This window comes from Medicago truncatula, chromosome 3 (genome assembly GCF_003473485.1).
Source record: "Medicago truncatula cultivar Jemalong A17 chromosome 3, MtrunA17r5.0-ANR, whole genome shotgun sequence".
In the NCBI taxonomy this organism is placed as follows: Eukaryota; Viridiplantae; Streptophyta; class Magnoliopsida; order Fabales; family Fabaceae; genus Medicago; species Medicago truncatula.
Window position 1 is genome coordinate 10,617,717 of NC_053044.1, and position 18,183 is coordinate 10,635,899.

At 30.0% G+C, this 18,183-nt stretch overlaps 2 protein-coding genes across 2 annotated transcripts; both read left to right on the forward strand.

The window, feature by feature from the left end:
* Positions 1 to 10,474: 10,474 nt before the first annotated feature.
* LOC120579716 (putative disease resistance RPP13-like protein 1) lies at positions 10,475 to 11,988 on the forward strand. The gene has a single exon (XM_039832411.1). The coding sequence runs from the start codon at positions 10,579 to 10,581 to the stop codon at positions 11,986 to 11,988; it is 1,410 nt and encodes a 469-aa protein (XP_039688345.1). The 5' UTR covers positions 10,475 to 10,578.
* On the forward strand, positions 11,986 to 15,377 carry LOC11415408 (putative disease resistance RPP13-like protein 1). The gene is made up of 2 exons (XM_003599300.4): positions 11,986 to 14,424; positions 14,801 to 15,377. Exon 1 carries the CDS (start codon positions 12,069 to 12,071, stop codon positions 14,397 to 14,399), a length of 2,331 nt encoding a protein of 776 aa, XP_003599348.2. The 5' UTR covers positions 11,986 to 12,068; the 3' UTR covers positions 14,400 to 14,424; positions 14,801 to 15,377.
* The last annotated feature ends 2,806 nt before the right edge of the window (positions 15,378 to 18,183 follow it).

Below are 18,183 nucleotides of genomic sequence, written 5' to 3' on the forward strand. Positions count from 1 at the left end.
TCTTTCTATGAAGTGTTATGTTGAGTTTGACAAAATACATGTTTCTAAACATTTTAAAATGATGTGCCATTCTTTTGAAGTCTATTTTTATGATAAAATAGTCACCAAAATATCTCCAACTTCTTCAACAAATTCGTATAATTACTCAATTCCCTTTTTCATATTCATATTTTCTCTCTAGTTTCCTTTCTCTTTGTCCATGAAACAAAGGAACATAAATCTTCCTCAATTAATCCACTTCCAACCCACATTCTTGAACACTTTGTGCCTTAGTTTGATCATATTTGACTATATTACATGATTGCGAATGTGGATAGTCGCACACTTGATAAAGAGATGTTAATGAGTCAAGTGTGAGTTTACGTTCTACATTGAATTGAATAGTAGATTTTAAATAGAAAATAAGTGTGATGACTCATATAACTAAGGTCTTTAGATTTTGTGTAAAGATGTGGTGTTAATCTCACTTATATGGTTGGTATTGGCCTAATATGATGATCTAACTCAGTGCAGGCTCACTCGCAAGTCCCAACGTTATGATAAACCTTTTTTTTTTTTTTTTAGTTTTTAAATGTTATTTGTTTAATTTTTTATCTTAAAATTTAGTTATTGGATGTCATTTTCTTTCATTATATATTTTTTATACAATCTATATTACTTCAAATTCCTTCATTTTTTGCCTTTGATGGGATTTATGGAAAATTACATGTGTTATGTTGAGTTAAAAACATATATGATTATTAGAAAATAAAAAATAATGTGGCATTTTTTTATTTACTCTAATTTTTTGCCAAAACATTTAACCAAAAATTTCTAACTCCTTCAATTAACCTATAAAATTATCAATAACTCACTCTATTATCTAAACAGCCACAAACAAAGCATACACTCTTTTTTCCCTAATCATTTCTCTCATCAAACAAATTAAGGAACATAAATCTTCCTCAATTAATCCACTTCCAACCCACATTCTTGAACACTTTGTGCCTTAGTTTGATCATATTTGACTATATTACATGATTACGAATGTGGATAGTCGAACACTTGATAAAGAGATGTTAATGAGTCAAGTGTGAGTTTACGTTCTACATTGAATTGAATAGTAGATTTTAAATAGAAAATAAGTGTGATGACTCATATAACTAAGGTCTATAGATTTTGTGTAAAGATGTGGTGTCAATCTCACTTATATGGTTGGTATTGGCCTAATATGATGATCTAACTCAGTGCAGGCTCACTCGCAAGTCCCAACGTTATGATAAACCTTTTTTTTTTTTAGTTTTTAACTTTTATTTGTTTAATTTTTTATCTTAAAATTTTGTTATTGGATGTCATTTTCTTTCATTATATTTTTTTTATACAATTTATATTACTTCAAATTCCTTCATTTTTTTGTCTTTGATGGGATTTATGGAAAATTACATGTGTTATGTTGAGTTGAAAACATATATGATTATTAGAAATTCAAAAATAATGTGGCATTTTTTATTTACTCTAATTTTTTGCCAAAACATTTAACCAAAAATTTCTAACTCCTTAAATTAACCTATAAAATTATCAATAACTCACTCTATTATCTAAACAGCCACAGACAAAGCATACACTCTTTTTTCCCTAATCATTTCTCTCATCAAATAAAGGAATTAAAATATCTCTTCACGAAACCACCCCCCACCCCGACCAACCATGACATGTCTACTATGCTACCAAATCACAAATGCATAGAGTCTCACATTTCAGGGAGATATGTTAATATGTCAAATGTGACTGAAAGTTTCACATTAGATGCAAGAGTAGATGGTGAAATTATATAAGTGAGATGGCCCATATACCTAATGTCTTGTGCATTTGGATGAACATACATTGTCAATCTCACCTGATTAGTTGCTTTTAGCCTAATATGATTATTCAACCCAGTTTAGGCCCCCTGGAAGCCCAACATTATGATGAACTATTTTTTTAGTTTTTGGATGTCATTCACTCTGATGCAAAAATAAAACAAATTTTAAAGAATTTAAGGATGATTAAACAAATTTAATTTTAACAGGGACTAAAACTACGTGAATTTATTTGGTAGGCACTAAAAATAAAATAAAATAAGGCTTAGATTCACTTTTAATCTCCCTATTTGCTTTAAAAGAAAATGGTTTTTTAGTTTTTTTTACTACCATTATTTGTCCCCTATTTGTACTTTTTTATAAAGTTTCATCCTCGTCACATTTTAGTCTAATTTGTTATGATGTGCCCTATTCATAATGACGTGAAAGAACTTATATCAATGTGAATCATATGTGTAGATCATTTTAATGTAACAATGTTTATTTTTAATGTTAGAGTAGAAGGTTTTATAGTATCAGCTCATCACAATTAATTATGTTTGTGACTTTGACTATGGTTAAGATAAAATCAAATGCTTGAATTGATCTAAAAGTTGTGATTGTTAATGAGAATATAATTAATCAAATCCAATAGAATTAATAGGACTCTATTTTTACTCTTAGCTTATACGTCATGTTTTCGTGATCGAAAACCGCCCTTGTTTTTTACTTGATTGAAAAATATTTTTTATTTGAGTCGTATGTTTGGATCAATATAATATGGACATTTAGAAAATGATCTAAAAGAAACCCTGATGCAATATTTTTCTTTTAAGGAAAATGCAATATTTTATTAAAGTTTGCTAAAAATAATAAGAGTCAACTTTACACTTGTTCTATATTAGACACTGTTAACTTTTTTTTTTTTATATATTTGAGTGCTTAATGCTCTTGAAGTTTTTCTTTAACCAATCAATTTAAAGTTCTTTCACAAACAAATGTCATTTTATAACATTTTTTTAATGTGCTACCAGGTGAACATTGATTGTGTGGCATGTAACTTATAATTTATGACATATAATTAACAATTGAAATATTCATTATAATTTTGAATGTTCACCATATATATGTGAAGTTTTTTCTATGCGGAAATTTATTTGACTTTGAAATGATTATTAATGTTCATCAAATAGAAATTTAATGACATTCATTATGTAATTATTAGTTAAGGAGTGTTTACGTTCTTATTTTGTTAATTTTTTTTAACTTTTCTAATAATGACATGTTCTAGTATATTCCTTTCTAAATATCCTTTTAAACACTTTTGTTAGTCTGATAGTATATGCTAGTGAGTTTGAAGTGTGCTTCTTGCAATGTTTCAGGTGAAATTATATCGATGCAAAGTTTTGTGGGTTAGTCCATACAGTGATAGAAATTCTCATCTAGTGGACAATGAGATTGATCTCATTGAATTAATCAGTCCTTGAACTGAATATAAAGTTTAAAAAAAAAAAAAAACCATTTTAAACACTTCCCTCGTTTGATTTATAGATATTATTGAAAAAACTTAAGATACTTTTTAGTTTACAAAAATAAGTTATTTTTTATTTGTTTACTATAGTGAATTCAGCATAATACTCAAATGAGTTTTAGGATAAATTACTCAAAACAACTTTATATTTTGGGGCATATAATGTAAACATGTTTATTTTGAATGTTAATGTAGAAATTTTATAGTATCAGCTCATCAAAATCAATCATGTTTGTGACTTTGAATGTGGTTAAGATGAAATCAAATGTTTGAATTGATCTAAAAGTTGTGATTATTATTGAAAATATAATTATTCAAATCCAATAGAATTTTAGGAGTCAATTTTTACTCTTAACTTATACGACATGTTTGTTAAAAATAGTAAGAGTCACCTTTACACTTGTTCCATATTATTAGACACCCCTTACCTTTGTATACACACATTTTAAGTCATTTATTTTTAGATTTTATTTTTTCAAACCTAACATGTAAACATTTTGCTTTTACAAAAAATGTTGTAACAAACAGATCTTTTTTACGAAATAAGTCCTTGATAGGTATTAAGCTAATTTTTTTAATGAACTATATGTTTGGTTTTTTTAACTATAACAATTTTTTATCCTAGAGGAAATTAACATGGCAGACAATTTGCATGAAATCATAGGGTTGCTCTTGTTGATATTAAATTAAATACTAATTAAAAGAAATTTTCTAATGTACATGTTCTTGAGGACTTTATAAGCCTTGTTTGAACAGTTTTTTCTCATTTATATTCATTCATGAATTTTCATTGATATTTAATCATTTCTTTAATTTAATTATATGTTTTGTTTGACAATATAATATTTCTCTTTCAAGCAAGAGAACTCAAACACGAAAGTTGATTCATTTTTAAAAACAACGGAAATAGAACATGTACATGATATATTATTTATGTATTCATTTCTTTAACAATTATTAGTTATAGTCCTTTATTAAAATGGAATCAGAATCGTGAACTTGTATGTGTATTCCACAATAATAAAAATAAAAGAGAAGGATGTGAGAAGAGTTGATCAAATTACTATTCATGTTTTTAAGTTTGAATATAAAATAATATATATCAAAACAAAAACAAATAAAATGAATATAACTAAAACGACCACATCGAAGTAAATAGCCATGATATCAATATGAAACATGTTTTTTTTCGCAATTAAGATATAGATTCATACATTAGAACCATATTCATTAAATAGATGACTGAGTTATCGTTTACATCACAAACGAACCAAACAAAAACGAATCAAATACATGTAATTCATTAGAACCATGATTCTTTTACTGAATTGATTTCAAACATGTTATTTGAAATTGCATGAAAGAAGTGAGGAGATGAAAATGATGCAAGTTTCATCAACTATATATAGGGGGGAAACCAACAAATTACCTTTGAATCCCAATCCGTCATTAAATAATATGATGATGAAAAAATATCACATGTTAGAATTCAATTAGCTTAGAAATCTCATTGACACGTTTTATGATCTAATTGGTTTCATGACATGATTGAAACATATAGGAAAGAGGGAGGAAAAGAAATATGTTCCTTTTTTTTTTGACAAAAGAAATATGTTCATTTGTAAGGTTTAATTTTGAACAAATCAAAAAAGTTAGTGCAAGTTAATTACATTTACACACCATAAAATAATTCATTTTTAAGTGTAAATTATTTTTAATATAGATAAAACGACTATTGATTCTATGCAAAATAAATATTTATATGATATAGATTATAATTACAATTATTTTTATAAGTGATGCAATATGATTGGTTCAACAAAATAATATAAACACATGTTAATATATTATTTGAAAGAATTTGTTCAAATGACGTGAATCAAATATTATTTAGAGTACAAAGATGATGCATTCTAATTTTTTTTCTTTGATTTTTAGTAAAAGTAAAATTTGAAGTTCCAATTAAAAATAAAAAATAAGACGTATCAATACAAAAATGATGCAATAACAAAACAATAAATTTTAAATCTAATTTTCAGTCCATAGAATTTTTACATGATTAATCACAATAAGTATTTAAAAAAATCAAAAATTGATTACCATTTGGTTGCCAAATTTGTAGATTCAATCACGGTTGCCAAAATAAGTATCTTCCAATTATCAAATTTTTCGTTTACCAAAATTCATGTCATTTTGTAGTGTAAATAAAAAAAAACATTAAATACACCTTAGAATTCTAGCATATTACATTTTGTTGTGTAAATCAAATAAAACATTAAATGTACCTAACAATATAAGCATGTCATGTGTACTCTTCAAAAAAATTAAGGTAAATGTTTATAATTATAATAGAGAATAGATAAAGATACTAAAATTTTCAAAAAACAAAACAACAATTTTTAAAGTTGATTATAAAGTTGATTAAAGTTGTATATTCCCTAAAAAAAATTAAAAAAAACCTGAAAAAAAACCATAATTTTTTTGAGGCATATATTCTTCTTCCCGAAGTTAAGGCATATTTTTTTTCTTCCGAAATTGGGCTAAAAAATACTATCGTAATGTTTTTTTCTTTGTTATTTATGAATCCATACAATTGTGCTAATTTTTTTTCTTCCACGAATTGAGGCATATATTTTCACCGAAGTTAATGCAAATAAAACATGTCAATAATTTTTAAATAAGTTTTTGATTTCTTTTCAATGCATCCTTAAAGTTGATTATAATTGTCAATAAATTTTTTAATTGATAGTCACAATAAGATCATAATATTTATTAAAAAAATAAGAAAACCTTAACTTACGATTCCGTACACAGAGTGTGTATATTCGCTTAAAAAAAAAAACCTCAAAAAAAAAAACCATGATTGTTAATAACCTCAAAAGAATTGTAACAAAAAAAAAAACCTCAAAAGAATCATAAGAAAACCATAAAAAAAAAACCTGTGGTTTCCATAAAAGAATAGTGCAAATATACGTTAAGGCAAATAATTCTAAATAATTGTTAATTATCTCTTTTTCAATGCATAGTTAAGGCAAATAATTCTTCTTTCAAAATAAAAAATATTCCTTAAAATGAATCACTGCGATTATCAAATATTCCTTAACATGTTGGTGTGTAGATGAAAGAAAACATTAAATGCAATTATGAAAATTTCACTAATTCTTTCACTAATAGGGATGCCAAGTGTACTATCAAAAAAAAAAAATAGTGCAAATATATATAATAAAGATAAAGATAAAGATGAACTTAATCAATTCTTTTTAATTTTTATACACCACCAAATCATTCTCTATAGAGAAAAATAAAAACGTTTTCTTAGACCCTTAAATGATGTTTCCTATATTGAATATAAACATTGATTCTACTAACTTTTTTTCCTTATTAAATTACAATAGCTATCTTGGTACATAATGTATTTGATTTTTTTTATCTCTTTTCTTTTTGACAAAAAAAAAGAGATAAATAAATAATTTTTAGATGCTATCGATAATTTTACTTTTATTTTTCTTATTTTATAGATAGAAAAAACCTTAAATTTTGCCCATTAATTTTTCAAATTACATGAACTAAATATCATTTATTTCGAAAAAATTATAATTACAATTCAACATTCCTTTAAAAAGAAAATTATAATTCAACCTCAATCTTGAAAAAGTAACTTTTTTTTTGTGAAGACATTCTCCAAAAAGTAATTTACTACGCCAATATTTTTTTATAGACAAAGACAATGTTCATTGTATATATGTAAACACAATCAATTTTCATAAGAATTTATCATTTTTTTAAATATTATGTTATTTGGGAATTATTTATTATTTGGAACAAATATCATGTAATAACATTTCCTTAACCATAAATTTATGACACATTTCATATGGAGCTGGAGACCGAGATTATGTGCCATGAGATATCGTTATTATTGCATAATGTTTATTGAAGCATTTGATACATATGATTCAGCCATGAGTGACACACCTTCATAGTAAATTTAAATGATGTTAATATGTGTTCCAATTGCATAAATCTTGCTCAAATTACATGATGCGAACCAATTATATTAGGGGCATTCAAACACGACTAACCAACAATCTAAAGGCAAAATTTCAATAGAATATGAAACCGAACATAACATATATTATAGATGAAAAAAAAACCCAACAAATGGACATTCTCCACAAAAAAAAAATTACATTATCTAATTTTCTCTTGGATAGATCTATGATGTCCATGTCATAAACCGTTATAACTTGAAATTATCATAGGGCGAATATGTGAACTTGGACAAAATACATGGATATCCACAAATGTAGTGGATTGATATCATAAATTGAATCAATTTTTGAAATTAGAGTGATGAAAAAAATATGCTAAGAAGAAAAGTGTTTCAATAAAATAAAAGAGAGATTTTAGAGAAGAATTTCAAAATTGAATTCTGAATGACGTGAAAATGTTGAGACTCACAAACAATATTTATAGAAAAAAAGAAGCAAGTAAATTGCATCAATTTTCCCCTTAATTTAGTAATGAAATTAATATGATATTAAATAGCAAAAACAATTTGAATAAAAAAACATGAAATGTATTGAATCAAAACAACATTAAATATCTCTTAGAATTCTAGGATGACACGTGTACTTTAAAAAATAAATAGTGCAAATATATATAATAAAGATGAGAGGACTTTAACGAGAAATTGCATATTTGAATCACTTTCCTAAAGTAAATATTAACCACTGCTGAGCTTTTGCTTTTCAGCTTTCAAATTTTGTTTCTTACCTAACCATTGAAAAACAATAATGTTATCCATTCATATAAGTGTTCTTGAGTCTACCCTTTACTATATGCACTTCAAGCCACTCAAAAATAAGAGATTTAAGGTTTGGGGTTGGTTACGTAAAGTGAACGTATTAGTATACTAAACGTCTATAGTATTCTATAGGAATTTCTTGTATTTTTTTATTTTTGACTAAAATTGATTATTATTTGCTTGCGAAAAAGATTAGTGAGATAACAAAAAAAGAAAATATTTTGTTATATTTTTTGATTTGTAAAGACGAAGTCTTTTGCCTCCGTATCCGCGAAGGATTAAAATCACGTAGTTCGGGGTAAAAAGCCGAGTGATTTGTTCGATGTTTTTTAATCGTTTTTGAAAAGGTTTTAAAAAATAAAAGCCAAAAGGCAAAATGAAAAGTTGTTTAGTGTTTTTTCAGTTTTAAGAAAAAAGTTTAAATATGTTTGAAATGGATTAAAGTTTTTATTAAGGAAAATAAAAAAGGGAAATTCCTTGATAAGAATCAAGGGTTTTTTAGAAAAAAAATAGTTCTTTTTTTTGAAATTTGTTTTGCGACTACTTGAATATTTTGTTGATTTTTCAATAAAAATTGAAAATAACGACGATTAACGCGCGAGGAAACCGTAAAATACCTAATATGAGAAAGTGAAGTTTTTGAGTCCTAAGTACCAATAGATGACTATTGAATCCAATATTGATAAGTCTATTTTTGAAATTGAGTAGTTGTGATCAGCATTATTGGATCCATACAGAACTTTTCAAAATATGGATCAATCATTTTGAGTGCCAAAGACTATCAAAGTCTATGCTTTTCAACTACATTTTTATATGTGAATCAATCATAATTTTTGTATCAACTACATAAATCAACCATAATTTTCAACGTGAGTTGAATTAATTATCTATTCAATTCAATTAACCACATTTTTGTACATGACTAACTAGGTGTCGTAAGTGTATGACAAAATATGTGCATGAGGACTGATATCTTCTTTGGAATATAGAAGTTTACGGTCTTCATATTGTCACTGGCCATAAAGTCAAGAGGAGGACAATGAGGTTTTATTTCTAGGCGAGTTTTAGCATGGGGCAATTGTCAAATTGCTCTATCTTAGATCAATTTTGTTTTATTTGCTATTAGTTGTACATCCTGAATTTTTATATTCCAATTTACAACCATATTCAATTATAATATATCAGTTTTAATTTTAATTTAATGGGGACTAAAATATTTTGAAGAGACAAAAATGTCATTTTTTATAAGAACTAAAAACAAATTTAGTTATATTTATAAGCACCAAAAATATATTTAACCCTAATTAATATTAAAAAGTTTTGTGGATGATGGGATTAATATTAAGATACAAACTAAATTTATTTCTTTATAAATAATGTAGTAAATATTACGCCATATTTTTTTTAGCTCAGATTTAAACATGTCTATGTTTTCAAATTAAAAAAAAAATGCTTTCAAATTAAAAAAATCATTGAGAATGAGCTGGACCTATTAGATTTTTAAACGGGAGATTAAAAAATAATGTATTTACAAATAAATTAATTTGAGTCAAATTATAATTGAGTAGGGCTATAAATTAGAATATAAAATGCAGGGTGTACATGTAACATCAAATAAAACAAAATTGATCTAAGATGGGGCAATTTCACAATTGTCCCATGCTAAAACTCGCCTTATTTCTAAGGAACAATTGTACCTTTACCATATGTACTGCAAACCATCCAAAAACAGTACTGTTGTCGGTTCATTCAGATGCTAAATCCTCTTCAGTCTTAACTCCTTTACCATATCTCCAATACGATGTCCTTACTTAACAAGGATCACTCCTTATTAAGGACACTCATTGGAAGAAGAAAAAACGAGTTTCCGTTAAGGAACAGACAACCATATAAGGATCCTAACTCTCCTAAACAACTAACGGATCCTACGTTTAAAAAAAGTAATAAAATATGCACTATTCGGTCCGACTTACAGAAGAAGTAATATTTTTCAGCAATCATATACTTATCACCAAATGATTATTACATTTATCTCTTTTGTTGGGTAATACTACATTTATAAACACATTCTCAATAATATTACATTAATTTTTAATTTTCACACAGGTGATTAGAAAACTGATAATATGATGGTAAAGGAGTAAAAGTGGACATAAAGATTCCGATTGCTTTAGTTGAGTGTGGAACTTTTTCTTTTTCTTTGTATCAATTATTTTGAGGGATGTGGGTCCAATATTAAACAATGATGAGCTTTGCTTTCCAGCTTTCAAATTTTGTTTCATACACAATCAACCATTCATTCACATGCAAGTCATTGCTCCATACCTGCAATTATTTCTATCATTCGATCTTCATAGTTCTTAATTTCCTTCAAAATTTCATCTAAAACTTTTATCCTTGCTGCTTTACTATACCAATCAGAGATGGCTGCAGCTTTGGTTGGAGGTGCATTTCTGTCTGCTACTCTTCAAACCTTAATGGACAAACTAACTTCAACCGAGTTTCGTGATTATATAACAAAAACAAAGTTGAATGAATCATTGATGGATGAGATGGAAACAAGTCTACTTACTCTTGAGGTTGTACTAGATGATGCAGAGGAGAAGCAGATCCTCAAACCCAGAATCAAACAATGGTTGGATCGGTTAAAAGATGCAATCTATGATGCTGAGGATTTGCTCAATCAAATCAGCTACAATGCCATACGATGCAAGCTGGAGAAGAAACAAGCTATCAATTCTGAAATGGAGAAGATTACAGATCAGTTTCGGAACTTGCTTTCAACTACAAACTCAAATGAAGAGATCAATTCTGAAATGGAGAAGATTTGTAAAAGGCTGCAAACTTTTGTCCAGCAGAGCACCGCCATCGGCTTGCAACACACTGTAAGTGGTAGAGTTTCTCATAGACTGCCTTCAAGTTCAGTGGTAAATGAATCTCTCATGGTGGGTAGGAAGGATGACAAAGAGACAATAATGAACATGTTGCTATCACAGAGAGACGCATCCCATAATAATATAGGTGTTGTTGCAATTTTGGGCATGGGAGGTTTAGGAAAAACTACCCTTGCCCAACTTGTTTACAATGATAAAGAAGTTCAACAACATTTTGATTTGAAGGCCTGGGCTTGTGTGTCTGAGGATTTTGATATTATGAGAGTAACAAAGTCTCTCCTTGAATCTGTCACTTCCACAACTTCGGATAGCAAAGATCTTGATGTCCTTCGAGTTGAGTTAAAGAAAATCTCGAGGGAGAAAAGATTTTTGTTTGTTTTGGATGATCTGTGGAATGACAATTATAATGATTGGGGTGAACTAGTAAGTCCCTTCATTGATGGAAAACCTGGAAGCATGGTGATTATAACAACACGCCAACGAAAAGTTGCTGAGGTGGCATGCACATTTCCTATACATGAACTAAAACTTCTATCAAATGAAGATTGTTGGTCTTTACTCTCAAAGCATGCATTGGGCAGTGATGAGATTCAGCATAATGCAAATACAGCCCTTGAAGAAACAGGCAGGAAGATTGCAAGAAAGTGTGGAGGATTGCCAATAGCTGCCAAAACACTTGGAGGGCTTCTACGTTCAAAGGTAGACATAACAGAGTGGACTTCAATTTTGAACAGCGACATATGGAACTTATCAAATGATAATATTCTTCCTGCATTGCATTTGAGTTATCAATATCTTCCCTCTCATTTGAAAAGATGTTTTGCATATTGTTCAATTTTTCCAAAGGATTATCCACTTGAAAGGAAGACATTGGTTTTGCTGTGGATGGCAGAAGGCTTCCTTGATTGTTCTCAAGGGGGAAAAAGTTGGAGGAATTAGGCGATGATTGTTTTGCTGAATTGCTATCGAGATCGTTAATTCAACAATTAAGCGATGATGCTCGTGGAGAAAAGTTTGTCATGCATGACCTTGTCAATGATTTAGCTACATTCATATTAGGAAAAAGTTGTTGCAGGCTTGAATGTGGTGACATCTCTGAAAATGTTCGTCACTTCTCATATAACCAAGAATACTATGACATTTTCATGAAGTTTGAGAAATTATACAATTTCAAATGCTTGCGAAGCTTTCTATCCATTAACACGATGAACAATTACAATTTCTTATCCTCCAAGGTGGTTGATGATTTGCTACCATCACAAAAACGGTTGCGTGTTTTATCACTATCATGGTATATAAACATCACCAAGCTACCAGATTCAATTGGAAATTTGGTGCAGTTACGGTATCTACATATCTCCTCGAGTAAAATCAAAAGCTTGCCTGATACAACATGTAACCTTTACAATTTACAGACCTTGAATTTATCACGTTGTTGGAGTCTCACTGAATTACCAGTACATATTGGAAATTTAGTAAGTTTACGTCACCTTGATATAAGCGGGACTAACATAAATGAGTTGCCTGTGGAACTTGGGAGACTAGAAAACCTTCAAACTCTCACACTATTTTTAGTGGGCAAGAGACATGTAGGGTTAAGTATCAAAGAGCTAAGGAAATTCCCAAACCTACAAGGAAAACTTACCATCAAGAACCTGGATAATGTTGTTGATGCCAGAGAGGCACACGATGCAAACCTGAAAAGCAAAGAGAAAATTGAGGAGTTAGAGCTGATATGGGGAAAACAAAGTGAAGAGTCGCAAAAAGTGAAAGTTGTGCTCGATATTTTGCAACCACCAATAAATCTAAAGAGCCTGAATATTTGTTTGTATGGTGGGACAAGCTTTCCGAGTTGGTTGGGAAATTCTTTGTTTTCTAACATGGTATCTCTTCGCATCACTAATTGTGAATATTGTATGACACTTCCACCCATAGGGCAGTTACCTTCTCTCAAGGACATAGAAATACGTGGTATGGAGATGTTGGAGACAATTGGCCCGGAGTTCTATTATGCCCAGATTGAAAAAGGATCTAATTCTTCCTTCCAACCATTCCGATCCCTTGAGCGTATAAAGTTCGACAACATGGTCAATTGGAATGAATGGATTCCCTTTGAAGGCATAAAATGTGCTTTTCCTCGACTTAAGGCTATAGAGTTATATAATTGTCCAGAACTAAGGGGACATTTGCCCACCAACCTTCCTTCCATAGAAAAAATTGTAATATCAGGTTGTTCTCATCTATTGGAAACACCATCTACTCTGCATTGGTTGTCTTCAATAAAAAAAATGAATATCAATGGGCTTGAGAGTGAAAGTTCCCAACTGTCATTGCTTGAGAGTGATTCTCCGTGTATGATGCAACATGTAGCGATTCACAACTGTTCTAAGCTATTAGCTGTGCCAAAATTGATTTTGAGAAGCACTTGTCTTACACACTTGGAACTCAATTCTCTTTCTTCTCTCACTGCATTTCCCTCAAGTGGACTACCCACTTCATTGCAATCACTTCATATTGTAAAATGTGAGAATTTATCCTTCCTACCTCCTGAAACGTGGAGCAATTACACATCACTTGTGAGTCTTTATTTAATTCATAGTTGTGATGCACTTACATCCTTTCCACTTGATGGTTTCCCTGTCCTCCAAACACTTCAGATATGGAATTGTAGGAGTCTGGTTTCCATTTATATTTCAGAAAGGTCTTCACCTCGGTCGTCGAGCCTCGAATCACTTCATATCGAATCCCATGATTCAATTGAATTATTTGAAGTCAAGCTTAAGATGGACATGCTCACAGCTCTTGAAAGGTTGAATCTAAAATGTGCAGAGTTGTCATTTTGTGAAGGAGTTTGTCTACCTCCCAAATTACAATCAATTACGATTTCATCCCAAAGAACAAAGCCATCTGTAACGGAATGGGGTCTCCAATATTTGACAGCACTTTCCAACTTGAGTATTGAAAAGGGTGATGATATAGTTAACACCTTGATGAAGGAGTCATTGCTACCCATCTCCCTTGTGTATCTATATATCAGGGATTTCGATGAAATGAAGTCCTTTGATGGAAATGGGCTTCGACACCTCTCCTCTCTCCAAACTCTCTGTTTTTGGAATTGTCATCAACTTGAGACATTGCCAGAAAACTGCCTCCCTTCCTCGCTGAAATCACTTAGATTGTGGGATTGTAAAAAGCTTGAGTCATTACCAGAAGACAGCCTCACTGACTCTCTTAGGGAACTCTGCATTTGGAATTGCCCATTGTTAGAAGAAAGGTATAAAAGGAAGGAACATTGGTCCAAAATTGCTCACATCCCTTTCATAGATATAAATCATGAAGTCACAATATGATAGACAAGTTGTGTTCCCATTTCAGGTATGTTCCACAGTTCCTACCAGAAAGCCAATAATCAATCATCTGTACGACACACCTCTTAATATTTTCATATCATCTCATGGGTCCTCTGCTACGTATGTTTTTTTTTAAAAGATGAATTTTTAAAGACCAATTTTTGTATACATTTTGCACACAATATTTTATTTTTTATTTTTATTTTATTTTATTTCCAGAATCAATTAATGTAGCTCGGGCAGTATGATATATAACTACATAAGTCATGCCGGAAAACTGGTTTCTTATTTATTTTTGGGCTTATAAAACTATCTTTGGAAAAAGCTGTAACTGCTACATTAATCAGCTCATTTGGTCAATTGAAGCTAATCAAAGGAAAATGCTTATTTCATCTTTTCAGGAGATCAAAGGCCTAGCTATGTGGATGATAATCAGCTCATTTCGTGAATTGAAGCCAGATGCATAGTTGCCATTCATTGCCACAAGATTTAATTTACTCAGCTGCTATAGTCAGATCATATAGTTGATCCTGGTTGAGACCTTAAGATCCATTTTCGTTTCATTTCTCTTCGAGAAAGTGTATATATATATTTCATCTGAAAGAATGATCTGAATGAATATTTGATCTTCTAAGTAACTGGTTCTTTCACTGCTAAGAAATCTGCATCCTTCTTCATCGACAAAACCTTTACAAGCTAAACAAACTTCCTTGCTGTATAAGTCATCTTTTTAAGTTTCACTGCTAAGGCCAAAACTTGTCTACTGAGATGGTAAAGTTTCTTAAGAATACAAAACAAATTACCCTTTTGTTACCTTTGTCATAAACAATGCCTCCAATTTTGTTCCCTTGTTCATCAATAAACTCCTATCTACCAGTTACTAACTAGTCCCTTGCTGATACTGTCTAACTACTTTTTTCTAAATCACCATCTTTTGATTTTTGTACATTCTTTACCAAACAATTTCACTTCCTGGTTTATTTATTATGTGCAAACTGTTAGCCAATTTCAATTTTATTAATTGAACTGTCACTCACATATAAATAAGGAATTACCAATTGAAAAAAGAAAGTAAATATATATTGTCACGATTCTTCTTGTAAACTTGCAGTAGATATTGCTGCAATCTGTATGAGCCGGTCAGACAGAATAGAATGCAGTAGGGTTTGTAATACTATTAACATTCACCGTTTGAAATCTTTTGTTCGACTTCTTTGTATGTTGGTAAATGGAATAAGTTGAAGTAGATCACTAAAAATCCATGTTGTTCTTGTTCTAAATATTGGCAACTTGCTTAAGTAACATAATATAGATTGATGCTCTTGATCCTATTATATTGCATAAATATTGGCAACTTGCTTTTCAACTAGGGGTGGCAATAGGATCCATCAAATCGATATCCATCCAATCCATCCACCAAACAAAAACAATAGTTAATGGATTGGATTTAATCCATCCATTTAAAATTATGGATACATCCAATCCATCCACCTTATTTTAAAAATCCATTGGATCACCTAAATATGAATAATAATCCATTGGATATAAAATTATTTTAAACATGATTTAAATTAATTTTGTTAATAAATAAAAAAAAAGTTATGTTTTTAATTATGGGGGCCTAAAAAAAAAAATTCTTATTTGAAAATTGCTTTTTTGACAATGAATACTTCCTATTGACACAAGTAAATGACTCTTTTACCCCAGCGGCAGTTAACTGTCGTTAAGCTATGCGCCGGCGGTTAACAACCGCTGGCTTTTCAGCGGTAGTTAATGTAACAACCAAATATTTTATATAAATTTGTTCTTTGTAGTAATTTTTCTTGCCTATTATTTATTAAATAACTTATTTTATGTGCAATGAATTAAGAAAAATTATAGTACCCTTCTTTTAATTAAATTCTTATAATCTAAAATTTATTTTTTATTGAAATGTAACCTATAAGATTTTAAATTAACTATTTATAATTATAGTTTATTCTATCATATTCCAGTACATTTTATTTATCTTAACTTCCTTATAATTGCCAGTAGGATTTCTACATTAGTTTACATGGTGAAGCCTTATAGTTATACCCTTCAATTCCTTGACATGAGTTTGATCGTTGTCACCTAAAAATCCAATTTTAAACCTCTCTCTTTGGTTGGTTTCAATGACTCCGTCTATGCACTTCCTTCCAACATTAAACAAACTAGTATAGTGACCCGTGCCAGCACGGGGAAATAAAAAACTTTTTTGATCATATGTATAGATTTTATATTATGTTATCTTAAAGTTATAATTGTGGTTATAATTTAAATTCGATATTAAAAAAATATCATCTTAATTTTGTATATATTTTGAAATATCCAAACATTGCATATAACGATAAAAGTATTTGGATTACTATACTTGTACTAATTATTTGTAGTATAAGATGCACTCATTGTTAAACATAGCATATGTAATATTTTTGCAAAAATATGCTGACGTACTGTATAATAATATTTGTTGACAAAATGTATTTTATTAATCATAAAAACTAAAAAAAATGTATTTTTTTTTATAAAATAGTCAGTGTCGCATGCATACACGTAGTCGGTAAATGCAAACGTTTAATTTTTTACGTGTGTATATAAATATAGTTTGGGCTACAGAAACGCCGATTGTTATTTGTTTTTAATTTTTACAAAACAAATGGTCTAATGTAAATATTGTATTTTAGGGTAACAACGATGTAAAAAAAAGGTTTCGCGGATTGTTAAACGTGAAAAGTGCATGAATTAATAGTCAATGGCATGAGGATCTGCTTATATAGAAATTGCATGTCTATAATGACCAGTACGCCTTACAAAGAAATTAAAAATAAAACGACTTCCAAATAATAGGAAACTTTAGTTTTCTAAATTATAGCAACAACAATTCTAAAACATAACCAATGATCATACTTTTTGAAAAACTTCACGATACACAACATTTGTGGTCTCCTTACAAACATTATTATCTTCATCCATGATGAGCAGCTTTAGACCTTCTCTTGAAGTTACTTGAGAGACAGCGACATAAAGTTGTCCATGCGTGAACACAGGCTTAGGAAGATAAACCCCCACTCGAGATAAAGATTGACCCTGACTTTTATCTATTGTCATTGCAAAACAAAGCGTCAATGGAAATTGCCTGCGCCTGAATTTGAAGGGTAGTCCTGGATCACTCAGAATAAGATTCATCCTGGGAATGAATACCCTGGTACTTGCCCTTTTTCCTGTAATTACGGTAGCAGCTATTGTGCTCTTCCCTAGATGTGTAATTGCCAGCCTCGTACCACTACACAGTCCATTGGCCTGATCAATGTTTCTCATCAGCATAACTGGACATCCCAACCTTAGTTTCAACCGGTGATTTGGAATTCCAGAGCTCTTAATACCATTAAGAAATTCCTTTGTGAACCATTCGCTTTGGGCATCAGAATTTTCACCCGATCGACAAACAGAATGAGAGCTTAAATAATATTTCTCTTCACCTGGAATCAGTGACATCATATATTCATTAATATGCTCAATTGAATCAAGTGTTGGCGCGAGTATTCCCCTTTCTTGGAAAAATAGCGGGTCACTAAGGTTATCATTCAAATTGGGATACACAAAGACATCAACAGATTTGTTGTGTCTGATATAAGCAAATCTTCGAAAATTTATACCTTCGTTTCACCATTCTCATCTAAAGCGTCGTTGCCGTCTTCAATTGAGAGTATCCACTTGCCAAAATTAGCAATTTCTTCTTGCTCTGCACGTACCGAAGATGCAC

Bases quoted from the DNA above. Each gene is read 5' to 3' on its own strand.
- LOC120579716 (XM_039832411.1), top strand. From the start codon at position 10,579: ATGGCTGCAGCTTTGGTTGGAGGTGCATTTCTGTCTGCTACTCTTCAA.
- LOC11415408 (XM_003599300.4), top strand. From the start codon at position 12,069: ATGCATGACCTTGTCAATGATTTAGCTACATTCATATTAGGAAAAAGT.